At 36.9% G+C, this 26,154-nt stretch overlaps 1 protein-coding gene across 2 annotated transcripts in view; it reads left to right on the top strand.

Moving 5' to 3' along the window:
- The first annotated feature begins 297 nt into the window (after positions 1 to 297).
- LRPPRC (leucine rich pentatricopeptide repeat containing) overlaps positions 298 to 26,154 on the top strand; it is a 94,174-nt gene continuing 68,317 nt past the window's right edge. Inside the window, exons 1-11 of one of the 2 annotated variants that reach the window (XM_075042821.1) lie at positions 298 to 408; positions 12,204 to 12,406; positions 15,362 to 15,484; positions 16,176 to 16,297; positions 16,387 to 16,445; positions 17,187 to 17,273; positions 17,743 to 17,869; positions 18,921 to 19,065; positions 19,856 to 19,998; positions 20,287 to 20,392; positions 20,474 to 20,581. In XM_075042821.1, coding sequence (XP_074898922.1) covers positions 320 to 408; positions 12,204 to 12,406; positions 15,362 to 15,484; positions 16,176 to 16,297; positions 16,387 to 16,445; positions 17,187 to 17,273; positions 17,743 to 17,869; positions 18,921 to 19,065; positions 19,856 to 19,998; positions 20,287 to 20,392; positions 20,474 to 20,581 — 1,312 coding nt within the window. In that variant the 5' untranslated portion in view covers positions 298 to 319. The remainder of the gene's footprint in view (positions 409 to 12,203; positions 12,407 to 15,361; positions 15,485 to 16,175; positions 16,298 to 16,386; positions 16,446 to 17,186; positions 17,274 to 17,742; positions 17,870 to 18,920; positions 19,066 to 19,855; positions 19,999 to 20,286; positions 20,393 to 20,473; positions 20,582 to 26,154) is intronic. The other variant, XM_075042822.1, reaches the window with a different exon arrangement.

The following is a 26,154-nucleotide window of genomic DNA, read 5'->3' as shown; positions in this document are numbered from 1 at the left end:
CAGCGCCCTCCTGGCCGCCTTCCGCCGGAGCAATTCCGGGTTGGTTGCCGACCGACCCAACCCGGGGTTGGGGCTGCACCGCCCGCCTTGCGTGGAATGTCCCACTAGTGGCGTGGGGTGGGAATTAGAAGCACGCCGGTGCCTGAGCGGGACCGTTCCGATAGCGGGGCCGGCGCCCCCCCCCCCCCGCGGCGAATGGTTCCTCCCGTCACGTGGGCCGGCGGAGGAGGAGCTCCGGAGCCTCCCGCCCCCTCTCCCCCTGGTGCGCGTGCGCCGTAGCGCGGCGTCGGGCTCACGTGCTGCTCCGCGTCCGGCGGTCATGGCTGCGCTGCTGAGCTCCGCCGGGCGCCTCCGGGCGCTCTGTCCGCGCCTCCTGCCCCTCCTCCGCCCGCCCGCGGTCCCCGCCAGGTGAGACGCTGCGCCGCGGGGCTGCCCGGCGCTCGCCGATGGCGAGGCGGCGGGAGGCGGGGCGGGGCCGGCTGAGGCGGCAGTCCCCGTGCCCAAGGGCACCGCCGGCGAGGCCGCTTCGCGCGCCCGCGGCCGTTAGCCCCTGCTGCGCCGCCGCCCCACCCCCACCCCGGGGCTGCCGGCGGGAGCCCCGCGGCCCGGCCTGGCTCGGCTCGGCCCGGCAGCCTCTTGCCGCATGTGCGCGGCAGGGTTAGGTCAGGGTCGAAGGCCGCGGGCGAGCCACGCTTCCCTCCGGCGAGGGCGGCCCGCTCCTTCCGCAGCGCCACTTCCCGCGGTCGGGCTCAAACGAAAGCAGAGTGCGCTCCTCTCTGTGAAGAGCAAAGGGCGCTGTCCTCTGGAGGGTACCGCTGTCGTGGGACAAGCGGTGCAGAGGGGGAGTCGAGGGGGACACCCGGCGGAGATAAGCAGCGCTGGAGCGCGGGTAGCCGCACAGTTAGAATCTGGGCTTCTTCCCCGTGCCCGTCAGACTGCTCTGAGTCTGTTATCCAGAGGAATACCTTAACTCCTTTGCTATGGTTCCCTCTTTTCCATCACGCAGGTAGGGTGGAAAACTCGCCCCACCTGTGTGCGTCCCTGTCGCTGTTTTGACCATGCTCACATGTGGTTGGTCCCCTGCAGGAAATCTGGAGACGCAGCCCTTCCTTAACACGAGTTTTTTTTTTTTTTTTTTAAATGAAAAGAACGTTAGTTTTGGGAGAATGAGCTTTCTCTCCAGTGGTGGTGCACTGCAGCTCCACATTTGGGACGTGTTTTGTCTTGAGCACGTGCTTCTTGGATGCAGAAGTGCAAAAGGTTCAGCCCTGAATACATGAACAAACAGGTCAGAATCCCTGTTTGTAGAAACATATGATATTTCATGGTTTTTTGCCCACGCTTTTTTTCTAATAAATCACCAGGGCGATGTTAGCATTCTGTTATATAGGCAAACTAGTTGCTTCCATGAGTTTTTTCCTTAATTACTTGTCCTAAGAAGGAGACACCTTGTGCAGACGATAGCTATGTCAAAGAGTTTGGTATTTATTTTTTGTATTTTGGATAGCAAGTATGCTGTTAAAACTACATGAAGATCTGTGCAAACTTTTTTAATATTAGGGCTTACTTCATTGTCAACAAATTCTCAAATGGTCTGCGAATGACAGAAAGGTTTGTTTATGATTTCTGAGCCTTGATGGGGTTAGATTTTTGGTTTCCACCATGTCCAGTTTCTAAGCCTTAAAACAGGGAGTTGGGAATGAGTTGAGATGCTTAGCTTTCATTTATGTGAAGTGACTTGCTGTGATTATAATAATGATTGTTAACTAAAAATTTGTATAAAATTAAACAATTAAAATAATTAAAAATAATTTTAAATATAAATGCCTAGCTAAATAGAAGTTTAGATCTGTTTACTCCAAGGATGTGAATGTTTGCTGTATTTCTTCCAGTGTTTGCCAAACCTAGTGAGGATGCAGTGCGAGTTGGTGGGAAGGGGCTTGTGCCTTGTTATAGCTCTGGTGGTCCCACTTAAGTCAATGTAACTTAATGCCTGGTAGAAAACCAGAACAGTGTTCTGCCATTCTAGATAAATAAGTATGTTCAGCAGAGGACTTGTTGAGTTCCAGAGCTGGTTCAGGAGAAAGGATGGGAACAGATGAGAGTCGGCAAGAGAACTGCTAGAGGGAAGTCTCACCAGCAAAATAAGGAGGTTATTGCTACCTGCACTAGCTTTAGTGCTTATCGAACCTATTGTGAGCTGATTTTATGCAGTAGCCTGACAGAGATCTTACCTAAAAAAGTTTGTAGTTTTCTGCTGGTTTTAGTGGTTGAAGTGTAACAGACTGTTAAATGATGAAGTTGATGCGAAGGATGCAGCAGACCTGTGCAGGAAGGACCAGGAGCTGGGAAGACATTTGCTGTATGTTGGTAACAGAACCACACATATAGTTAGTGGCAGATCATGAATAAACTTTTCTATGTTGTGGTAATTCAGCTGATTTTTGTTTTCCTCTTAATTTCCTAAATTAGCTTAATTTCCTAAATTAGTTTGTTGCAAGATGTAATGTTCACAGAACTTCATGTATGACTTGACGAAGGACTAACAGCACTTTTTTTTTTTTTTTTTTTTTTTTTAGAACTGCGTTTCTGGAAAGAACTTGAAAAGTGCTTTGTGTGATGATAATTTGGCTCCAACAGCTGGGGTTTGGATTTTAGGTTGATCCCCCCCCCCCAATGATACTTTTTTCTTGCAACAAATTATATTCTTCTATATTTTCAAGTATAAATGGGGTCATATGTGGGATAGTTTAGTAATTCACAGGCTAGGTTTAGTTAACTGTGAGAAGGGTGCTTGGTAGAGAACACATTCATAGGAAACAGTGGTATTTATTTCATAGCTTTTAGGTTTCAGTCTAAACTGTGACTTATATTGGAGTAAGACTGAGCAGCACACCTAACTTTGTGCATTCTTTCTGTCCAGTAATTTCATTCCTAAGATAATTTTTCATCTAAAATCTTTGTCTTACTCTCACTTTAGTATATGGATTTAGGCATCCTAGCGCGCAAGTGATGCTCTAGGACCAAAGTGTAAAGCAGAGCTAACATTTATGAACTGAAATTGCACATATAAGCATATACTCTTAGTTCATTTTTTACCTTAAGTAACTATTCATTGGGGTTTTTTTTCTACCTAAGTTTTACCTTCTGGAAATGGAGCTCTCTTGAAAAACTAGAATGACATATGGACATCATTTAGACTTGCTGTACTTGCTGTTCAGGTCTCGAGATGGTATTTTGAGAGTGAAATGCAGTACACTGCAGCAAATTCTAGAGACTGTTGAAGAAGTTCTAGTTGTAATAGTGGGGAAAAAGCCCCACAGTTTTAAGAGTAAATAAATAACAAGGAATAATCCAGCATTTCGCAAGAGAACTGGGTAAATGACTATATGTTTCTAAGTGCTTGATACAGTTGCTTTAGAATACAGTCAGTTTAGAGGCAGATTTGAGACTTTCACAGAAAAGTTGCAAATCTGTTCATTTCTTTAGAGCTACGAAACAACAACCATTCACATTCAAGCAGAGATTTTATCAAAGCATTATATTGCTTCAGTTTTTCCAAGGAAGTCCTAACTACCACTGCCAAACTGTAGAGTACAGAAATGATGGTTGGGCTACTTGTTATGCCTGTGTAATTTTAGAGGCTCTCAGAGTATGTTGCTTTTCTGCTCAGAGACAGTATGATACATGCTGGACAGAGAAGTGGCTCTTCATGCAAATAAGGCTTCAAATTATGTGTCAGTACTTTCAAGTACATCTGCAGTAGAGTGATGACTTTGATCACAGTTGGGCAGAGTGGATATGCTAGAATAAGATAGTGTCCCTGCAGTGACCGATGGTTCCTGTTGCTCTGCTGCGTGTTGCTGCACTGTAGTTGAGCCAATGGAATATACTGTGGGAGTGTTTCCCATTTAATTTTGTGTCAGTTTAATCTAAACTTCTTCTGAAAATGGGTTAGGACAGTAGATGGATGTCCAGTTGCATTGGGTGGTTGAGTAGCAAATTAGATCTAAGGCAAATTTACTATTTCACTTCTCTGCCTCTAGTATGAAATGTGAAATATGCTGAGCTGTATGTCATCACTCTCATGCCATGCAATGATAACAAGATAAATAAGCTATGACAGACCAATACAACAAATTTCAGATCTACAACAGCACGCTTTAGCACTGCACTGATTTATGTGGCACAAATTATTTACTGGAACTTTGTTCATAGAAGCTTCACTAAGGGAAGCGATGGTTAAATTTGCTGCTAGTAGCTGACTGTCAAGAATGCTGTAACAAACCTCTCAGTTGACAAGCGTTCAGAGTAGATTTTGAATTATCAGAATATCTTTTGGGGACTTTTTTCTACATACTCTAGTGTCCTGGTTTCAGCTGGGATAGAGTTAACTGTCTTCCTAGTAGCTGGTACAGTGCTATGTTTTGAGTTCAGTATGTGAAGAATGTTGATAACACTGATGTTTTCAGTTGTTGCTCAGTAGTGTTTAGGCTAAAGTCAAGGATTTTTTCAGCTTCTCATGCCCAGCCAGGGCACCTGACCCAGACTGGCCAACAGTGTATTCCATACCATGGGACGTTCCATCTAGTTTAGGAACTGGGAAGTGGTGGGGGGGAATCGCCGCTTGGGGACTGGCTGGCTGTCAGTTGGTGGGTGGTGAGCGATTGCCCTGCGCATCATTTGTACATTCCAATCCTTTTATTATTGCTGTTGTCATTTTATTATTGTTATCATTATCATTATTAGTTTCTTCTTTTCTGTTCTATTAAACCGTTCTTATCTCAACCCACGAGTTTTACTACTTTTCCTGATTTTCTCCCCCATCCCACTGGATGGGGGGGAATGAGTGAGCGGCTGCGTGGTGCTTAGTTGCTGGCTGGGGTTAAACCACGACATCTAGGTGACTGTGTTATGATTTGATGTTACAGCTTGCAGCTGTGGTAAAGCTAGTGTTGGGAGGAATGGTATCAGCTCCATTTTTCCCACACTGACCACCTTCCCGTTGCTGGCCAGCTTGTCCTGCTCTAAATCAGGGTGCTCCGTGGACCCGTTACTGGGCTGATTTAATTTGCTAGACTGTGAGGAAAAAGTTTTCTGGCAGATGGCCAGGTTTTATTGGATCAGGTAAGGAACTGATGAAGTCTAGAAGGGTTGTACCACGGGCAAAAGAAGAGGGAACCCTGCATGATGACTGTGTGATATTAGATCAATTCAGCTGTATTGTTGAGCTGCGCTTTCAGATGTACAAGTGCTAGGATACTCACCCTGATGTCGACACCCTATCTGTCCTCAGAGAAAAGGAGAACAATTAGGCTCTTAATGCATAGATCATAAAAGTATAGCTAAGCAGGAAAATCAAGTGAAATCTCTATTTGCAAGTCTTGCAAGTCATCTTTGGCCTTGCTGTCACTTCTATAGTTTGAGATTCCAGTGAGTTTAAATACCAGTTTTGATGTGTTCTGTTCAGAGGAGTGATTGCTGAGGAAGTTGATAAGAGGGTACCATGTACAGTGCTTTTCAAGTTGTCTTTGTAAAGACAGTTGACTTTTCGTACGTTGTGGTGAGTTTGTACAAGACTGAAGCAAGTGGGTGAGAAGGGAGGGAGAATACCCTTTTAAAGAGTCCTGTTTCGGATCCGAGGGATTTGATTTGAGCTTTGGGTAAGCCATAAATTAAAAACCCCAAATGATTCATGGTTTAATGCATGGTACTTTTTTTTTAATTGGCTGCAAACAAGTTGCTTTTGGCTGTCGATTGTCATAGTCAGCAGTCCATCACCAGTGGACAAAAATCTAGAATTCAGTGCTTAATTACTTTATATTAGCAAAATGATAGAATTAATGGGCTTTAAATGCAGAGGAGGCATTGAGTAGACTTGCTTTTGGTAATACTGAAACAATGTTCTGTCATAGTAAAGTTTCACAAGCTGCACTGTTGTTGTTGTGTATGTGTTTTACTGATGGACATAAAATGTGTAGAGACTTCCTAAGAAATGGCACAAAGCAAGGTTTTTCTGCTTTGCTTCTTGTGAATCACTTAGGCAAAGTTTTTCGATATTTTCCAAGAATATCTAAGTAGATATTCTCAGTCTACATAAAAAGCATAACATTTTCTCTATTCTTGTAGGATCCTACTGTATCTCATTGGAACAAGGATACAGTGGCCTGAACATTGTGGCTTTTTTTTTTTGTATGTGACCATAGCTAAGTTGGGGGAAATACTGTTTAGCAGTCATGTAAATCATGCTGGGATCTCAGGTGGTATCTTTAGCCTTACATTTAGTAAATTTAATGACTGTTAGGTCTGTAGTGCTTTTATGTACAGTAGTGAATTTTAACTCGTAAGTTTACTATTATTCTACTTCGAGTATGGCTTGTATTTTGAAAACTATTTCCTACACCTTTTGCCTGTTTAGTTTAGAAAGAACGTAATGAAATATTCGGTACTTTTCTTAGAAAAAGTGTAGCAACTACATTAGTGTGGCTCTGATAAAGGGAGACAAATATCCATATGGTAGTTCTGTAATCCTTTTTTGAATGTTTGGAATTGGTCAAGTTTTACAGAAAGTAAACTCTCTGCTGCTACCAGGGAGATCACTGAAACCACCTACTTTTTGAGTTTTGGGAAAGATGGGACACTTTTTACTCAGACTGGTGAGTGAGATTTGTTCCTTTAGGGAATCAAAGGCACCACCTTTAGTCTGCTCTAGATATATGGAAACCATGTAAATACATGTGAGTATGGTACTGGGATTCTCATAAACTCTTGCAAACATAGAAATATTTTACTAGTTAATTTAGTATAAATTTCCCCATGCACACTTCATCTCAGCATGAGTTTTTTATGAGTTTAGCTTCATCTACTTTCCAGACTTTGTAAGCTAAATTGGAGATGAAAAGTTATGGCTAAATGGTGAGTGGTTCTGTGTTGGGATTACAAACATATAATTGGTTATTTTCTCCTGTGTAGGCAAGGTCTGAATTTTTAATCCTCACAGTTGTAGAGACAAAGCTGAAAATGGTGCAAAGGTACAGTTATGTAAAGGCTCAAATACTGGAAGGCTACTTCTAATCTTGTGATTGTGGGAGTAGGAGAGAGATCACTTTATAGGGCTTAATGTGTCCTTTTGAGCTTCTCTGGGTAGGTACAAAGAAACAGAGTTCTGAAGCATAGTAAAGAGAAATTGCATGTGTTGGGAAGGAATCAGGTTGCTAATCCAAACAGATCTGAAGTTTATTGTGCAGCTTCACATGCTTGCAAGTATAATGTTTCACATGGAGAAAATCTTAAAGTACCATTTAACGGTAATTTATGAAAGTAAATACTTGGCACCTGTTGCAATCCTTGGAGAATTGTCATGCATTTTGCTGTGTAGCATAGCATTTAATTCTGAACAAAGTTAGTTAAAATAATTGGAAAAATATGGTTACATCATAAGATTATATACTCTTAACATCTAGCACTGAGGTAGGATCAGCAATGCCAAGGTCATGTGCGATAGATATTTTTTTTCCCCCTCTCCTAATCTTATTTTATAAGCTTCAAAATGAGAAGATTTGACTGTCAAGGTATCCTGTTCTAATATTTAATTATAATTAATATTAGAACAATTAATATTACCAGTGTGATGTCTGATGGATTGGGCACAGTTGCTTCTTTATTTGGAGAGTGGGATGGGGTAGATGGGTCTTTTAAACTTGTGTTTTCCTGAGTAAACACACCATGACAAGCAGAATAATTCTCTCTATCTATGTTGCTTTTGTTAGGAGTTGAAGAATTGTTTTCTTTTTTGCTATGTGGTGTTTCATGTTTATCAGTGGCTCATTTTCAGTACTTTTTTTGGTTGGACTGTTGTCTAGCCAATTGTACACCATCTTACATTTCTGCCTTTGTTTTTTGTCCAAAACTTAGAACTTTCTTTGGTCTGTATTGAATTTCCTTTTTCTTGATTTCAGACCATTATGTCAAGTAGTGAAGATGACTCTGAAGTCTGAGGCTCTTCTTCTAAGAGTTTGCCACCGTTGTGGTGTTGTCTACAAATTTTATAAGTTTATTAACTCTTCTGTCATCCAAATTAATGAAATTATTGAATGGACATGGGTTGTACCAGTCTCTTCCCAGTTGGGTCAGGAGATAGCTTAATTTATAATCCTACAAAATATGTTCCCAATTTTGCAACAAACCCTGATCAGCACATCTTACATATTTTTAAATTTTTTTTTAAACAATTACTGCACCCATATTTTTATAACTAAAAGTACATTGTTTTGCTTATGAGATCGACAGGTAACATGGTGCCAAAAGCCTATACATCAATCTGTATATTTTATTGATTATGCTGCTGTTTTTCTCAGAATTTCATGAGTTTTTCAAGGTAATTCCAAAGGACTGGAGGTTGAGTAAGGCCCATTAATGTGTCTTAAATATAACATATCTTAATGTTTCCAGAAATTATTTAGCTCATTCTTCCCTATTCTTACCTATACCCACATGTCCTTGTTAAAATTTAGTCATGGCAAAATGGTTACAATTTGCATAGTATGGTTGCAATTAACATTTTTTTGAAAGCTAAACAGTGTATGATCTGTAATTTTTTTCCATTTTAAGAGGTGTGTGTATTTTCTAAAATCATCTTCCTTATATTTAGAAGCCTTTCTTGCTGCCTTTTTATGTGACTTGTGTGACTAAAATGGTTAACATGGCCTTCTTGATTTTATCCTTGGTTTTTTTTATTCCCCTTAATTGTGTGTGCTTTCTCAACTTCTAAAAATTAAAGAAGAATCGCACAAGGTTGTTGAAGATTCCTGATGCGTGGATAACTGCTTATTTTGTTAGCTTCTTTTTCTGTTTCTTGGGGAGGTTTTGTCATTAGTATAAATTTTCAGTAAGTATGTAGTCTACTGCATTCTTCTGTCTTCACATGATTGCCTGAAATCAAACCTGATCCTGTGTTACTTAATTTAAGTTTGCGTTTCTTTGAAAGTTGTTTTTCTGGTCTGCTTAATCTTTCATATTTTAGAATAGTGAGCTCTTAGCATTTTTTTTTCTCCCAAGTACCATATTTGATAATATCTGTGTGTGTGTGTGTAATTGGAAATGCCCAATTCTGCTGATCTTTCAGAAGGTTAAGTTAGTGTATGAAAATAACACTTCATATAAGAGTATAATATTTTACAGTGTACAACTGTAGCAATTGATATAGTATAATATTCTAAACTTATAAACAGCATCATGCTAAACGCTAAGCAGGGAGAGCTTAGGAACAAATGTAAGTATAGAGTCCTCTCATGCTGTTAACCAGCATATTTGAGCATGCACATACTGGTTTTATCTTCATACTTAATCTGATGGAGCTATGCAAGTACTTTAAAATGTTTGTGACTTTTGACACATGGAGAATCTTAGAAAGATGGCTTTCTTAAAACAGCTCAGGACTTAAGAACTGTAGATACCAATTAGTTTATGATTACAAGTGTGCTATGTGGCATAAGATATAGTTCAATAATTTGCAAGATACTATAAAACAATAGCAGATTTTTATAGAAAGAGACATTTCAATTTTAATTTGAAGCACAGGAGTTTTGTCCACTTGTGCTTTGATTGTTAAGGGAAATCAAAGTATAAATTTCTGTGTCACAAAGACAGTAAGCCCTGTGTTGCTGCTTGCTTCCAAAGAATTTTTCCAACCTGACTTGAAGTACTCTGAAAACCTTTCAAGTAGCTTTTTTTAATGGCTATATAAGAGTGGATGGTACCATTTTCTTTCTTTATCTATATTGTTAAGATAAAACAAATATCTTGCAATCTTTACTGTTTGATTCTTATAGCTATCCAGTGGTTATCTCATAGTTAAGTATTGAAGTTATCTAAATTGTAGACATCTCATTTGGTTTTTACACCAAGAGGACTTAAGATTTAGTATCTTACTGTTATTCTTACCTTGTACTACTGGATTTTAATTAGTCTAATGATTCCTGTTTTAGGGAAAGTACCCTGTCTCTGGTTATATGATGAGGTAGGAGAATTGGAAAAGGAAAGAAAGAATCGGAAAATGACACCTGGGGAAATACTTCTAGTGAGAGATGGCATTACTAGTAACAAAAAAAAAAGTTTGATAGCGTTAATCTGATGAGCCCCTTACCACCGAAAGTGGTGTTTCAGTTTCTTCTTTTTCTCCCTAGTTCCTCTGATTCTAGCCATCTATTCCTACTCCATTTCTTTTTTTCTGGTTCATTCTGTTGGGTTTTGGACACTGTGTGAGCCCTTTCCACTCTAACTTGATGGAACAGTAATTGTATTTTTTTTGTAGAAGTGGCTGAATTAGTATTGTGCCAGGTTAGTGAGTTAAATAAGCTCACAGAGGGGTCTGAATAAAATGAGAGCTAGCCCAAAGGAATCAGTGGGAACTTGCATCTAGAAGGAGGTAGAACTCAGACCGAAGGAGGGGATCTCTCCTTTTTTGGCAGTCTTTTTTTCCTCTTTTCCAATTCGTTCTTCCTTGTCCTTTCCCTAGTCGAAATGCAGATAATTTGCTGGCATCTGGAACATTCTTCAGGAGGAAACTTGAGGAGATTGGACAGTGTAAAACTTGCCTGCTTGTAAAAGATAATGCCAAATGGTAGTGAGGTTCCCCATTATTAAAGGATTTTTTTAATGCCTTCAAAAAGAAAACATCTTCTAAACTTTTCACAGCTCTATTAGGAAAGATATTCTGCTTCAGGCTGGTTTTATTTAAAGAATTTTACTCCTAGAACTTATGGCCTGCTCAGTTATTAAATCAGGATTTCAAACAGCAAGGAAAAAGGTGCTCTTTGGGCTACTTCCTACTCACAAGAGGCAACCAGATGGTAAACCACCAGTCTGTTTTCCACCACACTGATATGCATGCGCCCCACTGATGATTTTTCTGCCGTCTAGCAGCTTGCTGCCAATACTGCTGAAACACTGAATTGCCAGCAAGCTTTTTCTCCTCCACTAGGTTTCCTCTCCTAGGGCCTTAAACTAGCACTGGTTGGTGAGAAACCATCAAGCAGACAGACATACCTGTGGAAAAGCTCCAGGTGTGGAAAATAACTTTGTAGAGAATGCCAGTACTCCTCACTTCTAGGCTGCCATTTCAACAAAACGTGCAGCTGTTACTGCATGGGATTCCTGGAACATCTGTTAACAGCAGGGAGTACAACTAGGTTTTTTTAAACTAGTGTAGGGACCTTACGGAAATTTAGCTGAAGAGGTGTCTACAGAGCCAGATATGAGGGACGGCAGTTTCAGAAGTTGCTGAATCTTCTTTTTGCCATCCAGCATGTATTACTTCCTTCGTATAGGATTCTGGAGGACGATAGTCTATTTTATGCAGTTATAAGTACAATTGAGAAGAGACTTCCAAAAATGCTTGTGTGTAATGATAATTTTACCTGCACAGGCTGTTCACAATTCCATTACGGCACAAATACTATTTTCTTTTTCTTATGTACATCAACTTGTTCTTTTAAAAAAAAAAAAAAAGAAAATTGGCAAGCTGTTGTTGTTTTGCTAGGAATAAGAACACTTTCTCATTATGTTTCTGGTTGTCACACTTTATTTTGAGAAAATAAATATTTAAACAAATCCAGTGTTGATGTTTGCTTTACATTGCAGAATGGATGCTTCATGCTCATTAATGTAAATTCTGCAGAATGGGGAATGATCCCATTGTTCTTTAAGCCATTGTCTAAAACACTGGCCTCTCGTTAGTTTTTGTGTATTTTAATTGAAAAGAAAGGTATTATTTGCTGCCTTGATTTGCTGTGTTCTGGAAGAGATGTCTGTGACTGTTCTTGGAGTGATTTTTCAAAAGCATGTGAGAGCTTTTGTGAGAAGCCGTAATGGGACAATAGACTTTCATAGCACTTGGATGATTTCAAAATTCTTATTTTTGCGGGAGCAGTATGTGAACCATTTAACTCATGAGGTGAGTCCAACTGAAAATCTCAGAGTAATAGTTGTCACTGTGAGAAAATATACATGACTATATCTTTTTAAGTAGAAAGACACAGAAATGAATGACTGGAATTTGTTTGTTTATATCAACATGGATGTGTTTGAGAAACTTCATCAGCAAGAAGTGCATTTTATCTTTTTGACATTGTGTGACTAGTGTAGTTGCAAAATGACTTACAGAAGTGTAAACGCTATTTGTTTGTTTGTTTTTATTCAAGCAGAAACATTATGTACCAAATACGGTTCCTTACAGTTGCACCTCAACAGGAGGGAAGTGTTAAAGAAGAACCAATTTCAGAAATTCAAACCAGACGGACCTGGCAGTTTGACTGGGCATTAAATAAACTGGATAACTCTGTCAGAAAAACTGGCCGCATCCCTAAGGTCCTTCTACTAAAAATCTTCCATGAAATATGCAAGACAGGTGAGTTCCAATTAAAACAAAATAAAAGCTAAATTTAGAGCTGCAATATAATGATTCATCAAACCAAAGAAATTAACTGAAAGAGTTCTGGTTTATATTTTGTCTTCGTTGTTTAATCTGCTGCATATGTTGATGAACAGACTTTAAAGGCTGTAGGATGTTATTTTGCTTTGAATGCACACGTTTACTTTTCCAGGTTTTTTGTCTTTGGGAATTTGAAAAGTCTTGTAAAAATTCAGTGTACTTTTAAGAAATCTTATCATATTGCCTTGCTTATTGTGGATTTTTAATCTGGTAATGTTACACCTTCCTCATATAACTGTATTGTGCACTCTGAACAGGGATCATGTCTATCTGTTTTACACTGTATTTTGAAAATGTCTGTAATAAACCATGCTGTCCTTAAGAGGTTATTTGTTTTAAAATGGAACTATACAGGGAAATGTGGAGGTGATCCCCAAGTTTCCGCATTCCTAGGTAGCTGTGGTTATTCAGTACAAGAAAGCTGTATTTTTTTTTTGATACAACAAAAATAAACAGCTGAGGCATTGTTCATTCTGACAGATTCAATACCCCTTTGGCTAAAAATAGCCAGACTATATTAATATTTTGCAAACCAGCTACCACAATTGATGAGGTTTGGTACTAGTTAGGATGAATCAATGGAGATATTTGCTAAATATACTCACTAAGTACTGCTGCCAATAATTATCAATGACAGCATGTGTTGTTTTGTTTTAAACTTTGCTATGTATTGTTCTGGACTGTTAATGGCTTGTATGCCTGGGATTGTGCTTTTGCAAGTTTTGTGTTTTACTGTTTATAAGCTGAGTCTTCAATTCGTGCTCTCTTTCTGTTGAACTTAGTTTTTTCTTTTTGCTTGTGATATTCTTTCTGATTCTGACTGCTTTGTCTTTTTTGGGTATAAACTTATAATTTGCGAGTGTGGGTTGGCAAGATTTTATGTCTCTAAGCTTATCTGCAAATCACAGTTCTTCATGATCTTTAGTTACAGGTTTTAGGAAGTCATATTAACAAAAAAATTAATTGCTTATAGTGGTTTCCTTTGGCTGTGTAAGTATATTTAAAAAAAAAAAAGCATAGAAGTTCACAAGAGATTTAACTAGGATGGTATTAAAATAAATGACAAATATATCCATATGAAAAATTCAGTCCTTTTTTTATTAATAATGTTGAAAACTAATTTAGCAAACGTGTGGGAGGTTAGTTATTGTTGATTTCCTAAAAAGATTTGTCTGTGTTTGTATTGTTCTTCCATTTCTAATTACAACACAAAAAATGCCCAAAGAAGGTTCTTGCTCTAGATCTCGTCCTGCATATTTCCATACTCATACTGCCAGACCTTTTCCTGTTTCTTTTGCCTTTCAAGGTATTCAGTCACTAGTGTACCACTGGCACTGTGAAACTGGAGATGTTGGTGTTTTTATTGCATGAACGAATTGTGTGCAGGGATTTAACAGTTAGTAGAGTATGACTTATCTCACCACTCTATTATGTCTCCAGAAGTTGAAATCCCCATTTGCAGTTTGTACCTATGCCATCTCAATGTTTTAACTTATTCCTCTTCTTTTCTCAATATTGCTTATTTTTTCCCCCACTACTACCTGTGTCTCTTCCCAGATGAGTTTACTCTGTGTAAGAAACTTTTCTGGTGTAGAATGTGCTCTTGAAACATAGTTTACAATAGTCACGTGGTATCCTAGATTTGCTGGTCCTTTTTGGTACCTGAAGATCTAATTCGAGACAGCATATAGCTTTCTGCTGTTGAGGGTTTTTTTTGGTTTTGTTTTTTTTTTTTTACTTTATTTTGCTGTTATTTTACAGCTGTATAGCTGTTTCTACAGCTCTATATAATTAAAAATTACACTTACAGTGATCATCACATCTGGAGATATCTTTACTGGCAACAGCTGCCTCTATGCTGGGTTGCACACAACTTTGGAATACTGGCATGATGATTTGGAAGTAACTTAAAAAGCATTAGTGATGCTTTAGACTTCAAGTCATTTTGGAGGTCTTAGTCTTTCAAGTCTGCACGTATGTCTGAGAAAACCTTACAGATTTGTTTTCATCATTTATGTTGTATGTGAGCATTTATCTTGCTCCTTGTTGGATGAAATTACTTATGAAGTATACCTTTCTCTGTGATAAGGGAATAGACAACTTTTGTTTGCCTTTTTTTTTTTCTTTACAGTATGGTGCTTTCTAAATAAACTCTCCTTTTTATTAGAAATTGCTGGGTTTGCATATAAAGATGTGACTGAAAAAAATGTATGTCTTCAGTTTATTGGGTAATCTGTGATAGATGCTGCAGCTCTGCCTTCCTTTGCCTTAGGACTAGTAGTGAAGTTCAAGAGAGATGAGTATATAGTTACTTTTTTGACATTCTGGGGTTAGTGCAGAAGTCAGAGAAGGTAGACGTTCTTACAGTTTCCTTCACTATTCTCTAGATGTAAATTATCTCATTTATTTTATATTGAGCATGGGCAGAAATGGAAATTTAAATGTGGAATGTCTCTGAATAGTTTTGGAGTAGTATGGAATTGGTATGAAGTATTTTGCCATTTTAGAAATTTACCAGAAAGCTATGTCCCTGTTAGGATCTATGGATCTTGGATTGGGAAATTTAAAGTACGAGATCATCTGAGTTTAGTATTTTGTGTTGTACTTGTAAAAATTTCTGCTCCACTGAGGTCGTTATTGTACTGAATGGCATGTTTTACTGTGAATCTTTTTCATGATAGCGCATAATAGTGTCATTGCTTAATCATTTGGGTATCCCGTTCAGTAAGAATCTTCAGTCTTGGAGAAGATTCTATTTTACACAAAATGCTTAAATTCAGTGGGTCAGTCTTGACTCTTTTTTCTAATATTAAATGCATAATTATTGCATAATTATTTATAAAGAAATTTGTCGTTGTGTTCTACTTGCAGGGTGTCCAGGAAGTAACCAGACCTTGCTTTTGTTGAGAAGTTGTGGTGCTCTTTTACCAGAGGTACTGTCACCTGAAAGAACACAACTAGCCCATATGATATGGGACAAGATGAAAGAACTGGGTAGGTTGTTTTTGCTAGTCCCTCTTGCAAGAACAGCTATGTGCTTTAGTTACTTTCTTTGTAATAGAAGACTGAATGTATTTTAATAGTGTTTAAATGTTAGGTTATAACAGCAAATATTCATTACTGAATAAACATTAGGTTTTATTATTCAGGTGAGAGACCTATTTCCTATTCTGGGAGTTATACTGACATCTAGGGGTGTTAATAAATCTAAAGAGTTTTTTTTTTTTGTAAGATGCTTAAATTGGACTTTTGCTTGATTTTGATTATTGTAAGAATGTATTTTACTTTTCTGTTAGATGTTACCTTTATCTGGTGGGCTGAGTATTCCTAGTGCTGCCAGCTGTTTTAGCAGATGATTTTTTAAAGTTATTTATCTATACATGTTGCATAGCCAAACTGCTTCTTGATAGTAATATTGCTGAATCTCTAAAATAAATACAGCTGTAGATGCTGTGGAATAGCGTGCACACGAGCATTGATGTTACTGTGCTCTTGCTATGTTTTAGCCTTTTATAAATGTGTGCTGTTAAATAGATGTCTGATATTTCAAAGGTAGATAAAAGGAAGCAGTCCATAAAGTTCACACAGAATAAAATTGATGTGAAATTAATTACCTGAGAGAGCCATAAAATCATGTTGAATTTGGAGAATCTACGTTCACTGACCAGTGGAAATATTTTCTTAGGTGCTGTGTATGATACAAGCCATTATAATGCTTTACTTAAAGTCTACCTTCAGAATGAGCACAAATTTTCTCCGACAGAATTCTTGGCTAAAATGGAGGAAGCTAATGTGCAGCCCAATCGAGTAGGTACCCTTTTATGATATCTTCATTCTTAATAGTAGTATCCATCTATTGGATGGAAATTGTTAACTTCCCCTTTTGTTTTCTGTAGGTTACATACCAGAGGTTGATTGCTGCTTATTGCAATGAGGGTGACATTGAAGGAGCAAGGTATTCTTTTGCATTTATGTTTAAAGGGATTTCCACAAACCTTGTTTCTAATAATCCTTACCATTAATATTAAAACTCATTTCAGTGTAATTCTATAAATTGAGCAAAGCAAAGAGGAACTTTAACTATATTTTAACCAAGCACTGAAGAGCAGTTTCTTAGAGACAGCTGGAACCTGTACAAGCAAAATAAAAATAAGTGATAGACCAGTGCGTTCAAATCAAATTGTATTCAAGTTGCTCAGAAAATAACTTGTTCTAGAGCCAATGTGAAAAAATGTGAGGTTATGAAGGCTTACTGCCTATGTAAGAAAATGGCTACTGGGAAAGGCATTTGAGAACAAAGTGGGCTAAGGAGCAAATAGGACTAATTCTGGTTTTTTTTATTGTTGTTGTTACTCAGGGCTTGCTGGATATCTGTTTAACATTTTAATTTTAGTAAGGTTAAGTTGCAACAGTGTGATTGTTGGGCATGAGAAATAAGTTATAGGAAGATAAAAATTAAAAATCCCAGCCACAACCTTGTGTCTGCATATTTCAAAGTGACAAATACAATTAATCTGAAAAAATGAAAATTAGCAAATTATGAGCATGTTATGCAGCATCCCCAAATGTAATTGCTCAGCAACATCAGGATTTGGTTTTGATGATATATTACTTGTCCAGCAGCGCAGCAATAGCTCAGTAGTTTATCTTTTCAAAAGAAAAAAAATCTCATCATTCATTGTCTTGTATTTTGCAGTAAGATTCTTGGATTTATGAAGACCAAAGATCTCCCCATCACTGAGGCAGTATTCAGTAGCCTTGTGAAAGGTCATGCAAGATCAGGGTAATGTTTAATACCGTTTTCTTTTTGTTTTACTACAATATAAAGTGATACTGTACAGAAAAATTACATGCTGCAGAATAGTGTGATGATTTTGAATAAAAATGTATAGAAGACTGTCTTTATACATTTTTGAAGCAAAACAGGGCTGTTTAACAAAGGAAGTAGATTTTTCTTGTGTCTAAAAATGTTGAAGTTCAAGGTAAATTACTGTACTTTTTACTGTTTGAAAAAGAAATTTGCTGCTCTTAGTTTTGAACTTTTTCAGGTGTTGAAAGAGTATGTTAAGTAATACAATAATTAGAAGATTTGCACTTTCACCTTTCAGGATTTGCTTACTTAAAATAAGTTTCTCAATGCTTGTTGCAGTCTTTGTTTCCAATTCTAATTAATTTAATGAGGAAATATGGAAGTCACAATAAACATCATTATGATTAAATCTACCAAGAGTCTTCCATTTGAATTCTTTTAGAGATATGAAGAGTGCAGAAAATATCCTTTCAGTGATGAGGATGGCAGGTGTTGAACCGGGTCCAGACACCTATTTATCACTGCTGAATGTGTATGCTGAAAAGGGTGATGCTGATAGCATCAAAAAGGTATTGCAAGTTTGAGTTTAAATACAACTTGTTTATCTTTCGTTCAATTTAACTTTGGAGTGCTTTCTATCCAGGCAGGAGGAATAATACTGAATTTTATAACTTGTTTCCTCCTAGTCTGCAGCAATTAAATAAATTTTTTTTTTACCTGAATAGCTGGTTAACTGAAAGCAGCCTCATACTCTATGAAAAATACTTGTCTTTTGATAGTTGCCTTTCACTCTGAGAAGATAAGTTTGCCAGTGAGTGATTTAATAATTCAGGGTTTTATTAAAGAGACAAATAATGCATGAGATAGTTATATATTTATTTATACAAATAAATAAAAAGTAAACCTTGATTATCTTTCTCCCATTGAGCCATTCTTTGGCTCCCATTGAAGCCACAGAATCTTTCCAGTAAAACTGAATTTTTTTTTTTTGAGAGTTCACACCAACAACTTAGGTATTCATGAAGTGCGGATAAGATAATGCTGCCTTACAGCCCTTTGTGTAGCTGATCTTTTTCAAGTATTCTCTCTTACTTTTTTTAAATCACAGAAGTATTCAGAAAGGAATGAGAAAAGAAAATTGGTTTGAGTTTAAGTAGTATCAGATGGAGAGGACCAAATCAAGGAAGAGGATGTGGGAAACATAATATTGTTCTGTGACTTACAAATTAAACAAATCTTCATCAAACAACCTTCTTCCAAATACTAACAAAAAGGTTGATTAATAGTTCTCCCTTTTTCAAAGTAATTTCTTTTGAAAGTCATCTCACCATGGGAATACCTCTGGTGTTTTCATATATTATTAGATATTAAACTATCTATTATATCCCTTTTATCTGTCCCTTTTTTCTTTTTACAGTCTAAAGGTGTTTGAGGCCCTCTTTATAGATCTTGGGTATGCTCTGTACCATATTCTATGTATCTAAATGCATGGTTTTAAAAAAGGAAAAAAACCCCAGGTCTTTGTGATTTTTTTTTTTTTTTTTTTTTTTTTTAATTTTAATGTATCCTGGTTTGAGTCACTTTGGAGTTTTTTATAATTAAATTTATTCTGGTTTACAGACTCTGGAAGAGGTTGAGAAGACTGAAGGGTACCTTATGGATAGGATTTTGATGCAGGTGATTTTTAGCCTTGCCAAGGCTGGATATCCTCAGTACATCGAAGATATTAAAGAACGCATAAGATTTGAAGGGGAATTAATTCCAGGTATGTCCTTGGTTACTACAGCAGTGTTTTGCTACTTGAGGTAGAGAGGGAAAGCACTTTCTTTTTTCCTTTTTTTTTTTTTCTCCCAACAATAACTAATGTTATCAAAAATAGTTAATTTTGTAGTTTTCTCTTGAATACCTAGGGAAAATACTATTTTTGCCATTAGTTTGTGGATTCATTTGTGCTGCTTTAGATCACATTTTACAAAATTTACATATAAACCAATTTTAATCATTTACATACAAGAATTAATATATCATTTTTTTTAACTTCTAAAATTCGTTAAAACTTTATACGAAAGCAGTAAGTGTGGAGCTGTTTCTTCAGACAACACTGTTGTAATTCCTGTTGTGACAGCTCTTTATTATTATCGTAAAAAGGGAGACTAAACACCTAATACAGTTTTCTTTATCTACAGTTAAAGTCACTTTTGGATCCCAGTATGCATAATGCAATTGATAACTGTTAATTATACTTCATCAACTTTGTTTTTTGATGTGTCTAGAAATGTGTTTCTCTTATTTAGCATTCTTCTGTCATGCTGCAGTGGTGATGCTTCTGTAATTTTCGCCATGGTCTTCTAATGGGAAAAGTGATTTTCATTGATAAATGTAAATAATTATGAAGAAGGTAGTCTCAAATTTGATTGATTAATCATGTTTAAAAGTATGCTAATGATACTTGTAAAACATTTACTTTCCTAGCTTTCACTAATTTTATTGGTTTAATGTGAAAATAAATATATGCACCTTTTAAATTTTGTTGTTCTTTGTTTTTCACTTGCTAGATGCAATGAACCTGTGTTTGACTCTGATAACTCATGGCTTCGAAGATATAAGTTTCCATATTTTGAAGTCTTTTAATCATTTATCACGTGATAATATGGACCAGGGTAGCTTCTTCTTGCAACATTGTGTAAATAAAGATATGGTATGCAATATAGTAATACTTTTTTCTTAATGTACTAATAACAGTATATTTATTTAGTTTAATACAACTGTGAAGACGAAAAATTGTAGGGGTTTTTTTTGCATGGTTCTTAAAGAATAAAAGAAGGATTTTAATATTCTGTATCAATTTCCATAGTAAATTAAAAAATCACAAGAGTCATGTTTGCCATGTGTAATAGCCATTTCCTAACCATTAGAAGAATCTTAACATGCTTAACAGTTTGAGAAATTGTAAAAATATTAAATTAATTTTTAAAATTCTTTGCAGCCTGTGAACAAGCTGAAGCAATTTTGTACTGAGTTAAAAGAAGCAAAAATGCACTCAGCACCGTTACAGTTTATTTTGCGTTGTGCTTTGGAGGCCAACAAATCAGGTACTCTGCTTATTTAGTTATTTTACATATGCTTATTTAAAGTACTTGGTTACTGTTTAATTATCTTGTGAATGTTTTCAGCCTTGGCCATTGATGTGATGAAGATGATGAAAGAGGAAGGCTTGCCACTCAGACCTCACTATTTCTGGCCACTGCTAGTTGGGTTCCAGAAACAGAAGAATCTTAAAGGTTAGTTGTTCAATAAATGCTCCTCTAGCTTTATTGCAAACCTAGTGTACAAAGCTTTATTAAAACATTGCTATGAGAGTCAGCAGGCTCTTGAAAGTAAATGAAGACCTTGCAGCATGTCTCACTTTGTTGTAAACAATTTTTCCTTCAGAAAGACTTTTTTTTAAAACCTCCTTTCTTACTTAATTGTGGTACAGTTCTACAAATTTAAAGTCTACCTTTGCTTAGAAAGATGAGAGGGTGTTTAATTATCTTTTTAACTCTTCACATTCTTTCTGTCTTCCGCTGGTTCTTTTTGCTGCTCATTACATTTTACAGAGTTTACTTTTGAAGTAACTGAAATCTAAGAGAAGAATTTAAAAGTAAGGTTATGTTATTGTAGCTCTTTTAGACGGCAAACCCAATCCTTTTTTCAAGCCAACTTCTTATTATCTACCTGATAAACCAAACATGAGTTTTGTTACAATAATAAAAACTGCAGGAGAACTTATATTGCTGAATGTGAGAGCCTGACCTGACAGCATACTGATTGAAGGACAGAAATGCTCTATCTTTGGGATTCTTAAGTAGGTTTAAGCATTTAGCATACTTTCCCCTGTTACACATGGGGATGTCTACAGGATATGAATAAGAATTGAACAAATATTAAATTTTAGAGTACAGTATCTAATTCTTTGGTTTGCGTTATTGGTAATTCAGAAAGCATAGTATTGTAAAAAGATGCTTTTAACAGAAGTACTTCCCCCTTGGGGAAACAAAAAACTGTCTTTTTCATCTTATCTCACAGTATAATGTGCTTTAGAATGAGATGCAGAGTTGTTAGTGTGACACTGGGTGACAAACAAAATGCACAAACAAAAAAAAAGTGCTTTTAGCAGACTCTTCATATCGCAATTTTATCTTAAATACACAGTCACATTCCAGTTTGGAAGAAATGCTGAAACAAGTATTCCCTAATTGTTTCTGGCTATAAAAATGTCTCAAGTCTTTTTCAAAAAGCCTTTGTGAAAACAATATTCAGTTTTTATTAACTCCTTAGACTCTGTTCCTGCTAGACTACTTCCCAAGTTTATCTTCTCCCAGGTTTTCAGATGCTTGAAAGTTCCATGATATTTTAAAAGTCTGGCAATGTTTTAGTTTGGTCCTTTGTGACTTACTTGAAGTACAGTGTTGCCAAAAATAAGTAAATTGAAATCAGTGTCATACTTCTCTATGTGGATGCTGTCTGCTGAAAAAACATGGTTTCTGTTACTCCATGGAAAATTTCACCTCACTAACACAATTATAAGAGGTGTTGGAAGTATATTTACATTTAGACTTAGCTCCCAAAAGTGAAGCAATACCTGACTGTTGAGAGAAACTTAAGTTTTCATATCTCTTTTGGTCTTTGGCAAGATCAGAGGTTGCCTTAATTTGGACTCCTACTATAGAGATTGACTATGCTTTGGCTAGTAGTTACTGCTGGAAGTCATGTAAAGAACTTGGGAAGAAAACCGATGAAGGAACCCTCAATTTTGGCTTTCTTTGCGATTCTCTAGAGAACCTTTCTTCTTCTATCTGCAAAGGCATTGGATACCTAAACTTTTGTATGGCTGTATGATGATACCGTGGACTTGCAAACATGTTGTTGTAACCTGGTACTTAGTCTCTGAGTTTGCATTGTCAAGTGGGAACGTCACTATTGTGTGCATACCTACAAAAGTCAGTGATTTAGAAATTCTTAAAATACATAAGAAGATAGTAAGCAATTTCTGCAGTAAAGAATCAGTGGAATTATTCTTGCTGCAGTGAAACAAGTTGTCTTGTTCTTTCCCATGTGTAAGCTCACATTCATTTTTTGAAATTTAATAACAAAAAAAAGAGATCCACCATCTAAAAATACAACCAATATGCTTGAAGGAAAGTAGATAGGGGAAAAAAACCACACCCACCCTGAAATTGTTTAATAGAAATAATAGAGCAAAAAAATAATGCTGTAGTGAGAACTTAAAGATGACAGCAGATAGTAAATGAACAGAATGGTGCTTTCTAGCAGCAAGAAAATAATAGAGATGTGTGAACACAAGTATAGATAGACACTGTATCACATCTCATACCAAAAAAAGAGGTGATAATGCCTTTTTCTACGAAGTAGCAATGCCCAGTATGTAACTTGGTATCTTGGTATACATAAGGCTGAAAATGGAAAAGAACTTTGAGGAAAAACTATTAAAAATCTGATAAGATGTAGACAGTGGACTAAATTATTAAAGAACACAAATATAAGCCACAACCTATCTAGAACTGCAGGTTACAAATGTCAGAATCAGTATGTGTAATGTGACCCAAACATTTCTGTAACTACTAGCAATGTTTAATTATACGTTTATCTAATGTTTATTGTAACAAAAGCTGACGCTGGATATCAAAGGAGATTCCTTAAGTTCTGTATTATGGAATTGAGTTTGAAAGAAAAGTAGCAGTGAAGTGGTGGCTAATGAAACTAAGCAAGGCCATTTTTAAATACGCCTTAGAGAACTTAAGCACTCTGAAATAGCAAACAGCTCTTTTCAGTCATTTTACACAGGGAGATAATTTCAGATGGCGCGTTCTTGCTTTTATGTTATCTGTTATATAAGTTGATAATTACTTATTTCCATAGTATTTATCTAAGTAAATGCTGTTAGGCTTTTAGGAATGGAAAGTGCTTGCAGGGTTTAAGAGATCAATATGCAGTGGATCTGAAACTGTTATTGGCGCTGAGATTCGTCTTGTATCAGATTATACACTAATAACAGGAGGGCCTAGTATAAATAAACAGAAATGTTTGACTTACACATTGCTGAATATTTTGTAGCTCCCCTTCATCTCTGTATAATCATGATGTTTTTAAAGACAGTTTTTAGAAGTCGGTTGTTTATTTCACTCTTGTTTTCTACTAAGTTGTTGTTATATATGCAAAGCATGTTTAGTGAATGGTAATTCAGGTTTTACTTTGGGGAAATAAGAGTCTGAGTCCAGAGAGGGATGGCAGTGGTGATTTCACAAAGTAACTGCTTGAAATGCTGTTTTGTAGGCAGACTTTTCTGGCAAAGAGCTTTGAGTGCACCTGAAACTAACAGCACAGCAAAAATATGTTAACTATTATGTTGTTCTTCTGAATGCAACCTCACTTCTCAAAATGGAGTTTTATTTTTTTGTTTCCTTAGAAAACTGCTTAAAGCCCAATTTTACTGCCCTTGCACATGTACAACTGTACGTAACTGCCTTAGAAGTCCCGCCCGTTCTGATGGGACTGCTTTAGGAAGAAGGCATGGCTTACTGTGAGAAACTTAGGAAATGAAAGGTGGACTGAAATGCAAGTCTCACTTTTCACTTGAAAAGCAGCAAGTTACTCTGCTCTGCTACAGAAATACTATGACCATCTTGTAATTCATCTGTTCTGTATTTGTTCTTGGATATACTGATTCGAGGCTGGAATCTGTTCTGTTGCGGTGTTCGAGTGCTGTTTCTAGTATTGACAAAAAGGAGAACAGAAGTTTGGCTGCTTTTTGTTCTCTGTTTCTGTCCTCTTTCCACTCAGTTATTTGATTTTACATACTCAGGTCCTGCAGTCCTTAGATATCTCAGCCCAAGATCTCAAAAACCTAATTCTGGATCAAGCAGGGAGGTGGCCGGAAGAGTGTACTGTGGGTTTTAGTCATACCCAGTCTTCTGGATCAGTGGTCTCCAAAGTGGGGTGTGCAAGGCAATCCATTGGGGTGTGAGCAGGCTGTTAATAAGTAAAATAATTATTTCATCCTTTTTTACTTTCTGCTTGTGTGTGTTTTATAATGTGCATAATGTATCAGTACAGTGGTATGTGTATGTAACTTCTAAATAAATATACATGTACTGGGGATGTGTTCTCAAAGAAGGTGGGGAAACCAGTGTTATAGATAAACGTGACTGCACTTTTGTGTCTCTTTTTTAGTCTGTTCTTTGGTTTGGGGAGAGGGAAGAGCTTAGTGTATTTTCCAATATGAGGAACAAAGAATTTCTAACAGTCCACACACATAATGCTCAAATCCTATTTCATGCATATATTTGACAATTTTATAGTATTTTGATTGAAGTGGGAACGTTTCATTGCTTTGTATCATGAAAGATATTTATGTGACAATAAAGTAGTTCTGCTCTTGGTGAGGTAGGAATCATATACAAAATTGTAGGATTCTGTGTTGGGTTTCATTAAACTTCTATTCCCCCCCAAAATTGTACATCAGCCATCTTAGAAATGAAATGTGTAGCAGCATTTTTTTTTAAGTTTGTGATTAATTTGGCTATGTGCAGTATTATTACTGGTATTACTCCTTAATCTGCATCTCACTGTTGTGTTGGTGTTGTAATCTTCATACATGCCCTTTCCTAGTCAGGAACTGTGCCCTAGTAGGCGTTTGTGTCAATGTGTGCTACAATTTGTGACACTAGTGTGCCTACTAGTGAATGGGGATGCTTAACAAGCCTGTTTTCTGCTCTGTTCTAGATACACTTTTGAACTAAAATCTCCCGAGTTTACCACACCTTGTTCACTATGGTATCTAGTTCTTGGTCTTCACACTACTTTCTAGTGATGCAGATGCAGTTATTTTAGAAAAGGTGTCGGCATAATAGGACTTAATGTATTTGCTGGGAAGTTGGAAACATGAAGTAGAAATTAACTGTCAAAATTTGAAAGGTATCAAGAAAGACTTACTGTAATTAATTCTTTATTCATATTTTTGCAGATTCTGGGCCAAAATCAGAGTTTTGTTTAAGGCAAACTTGAACAGATGATGCGACTTTAATCTAGTGTGACTTGCCTGCATGTATTTTCAAGTGCTCAAAGGGAATTCACATTCGATTATTTGCACCATAGTGCACTGCATAAAATATTCATGGAAGTGTCACTTTTCCATAGGTGGCACTCCAGGGCAAAGACAGGGACTTTGGGAAACTTTACATTTTTAAAGTAATAAGTATGAAATGCAAGTTGAAAAAAACATATGCTGTTTGGTACTGGTGTCCTGCAGCAACTGACAAATCATTTTTAGACCAGCAAAAAATGATAATACCTGTATTGGTTTTGACAGGGGTTCAGAGTTTGCTAGCTAGGGTTACTGTAAGAAGTTCCTGCAAATCAGAGTGTGATCAATTAAAAAGCATGACAATATGCTCTAAAACCCTATGCTCTAATCGCTGAGCTATTAAGATTTGCTATCTGCTGTCTTCAAATGTATATCTACAGTAGTAATATACAGTCTAGTTATGTGAATTGATCTGAACCTTGTAAAAGTTACAATCTAGCTTCACTGGGGCTTGACAGACTCCAGCCTTTCTCTGAATTTCCAGTTTGAAGCTGATGCATTGATAAAGTAATCAACCTATTTGCTTACAAAAATTCTGTTTGTTTTAAACAAATCTAGAGACAATCTTGAAAGCTTGCTTTGCTAATCAGGGTTGGATACTTGGAACAAAGCTAAGAATGTATTATGTATTGAAGAATGCGTTTGTATCTTGAATTTGGTTATATACTTTACACTAAATTTCACATTTTTTTAATGCACAATAATATG

This window comes from Buteo buteo, chromosome 12 (genome assembly GCF_964188355.1).
Source record: "Buteo buteo chromosome 12, bButBut1.hap1.1, whole genome shotgun sequence".
Taxonomy (NCBI): domain Eukaryota; kingdom Metazoa; phylum Chordata; class Aves; order Accipitriformes; family Accipitridae; genus Buteo; species Buteo buteo.
The sequence above is the reverse complement of the archived record's forward strand: the minus strand, read 5'-3'. Positions and strand labels throughout refer to the sequence as shown.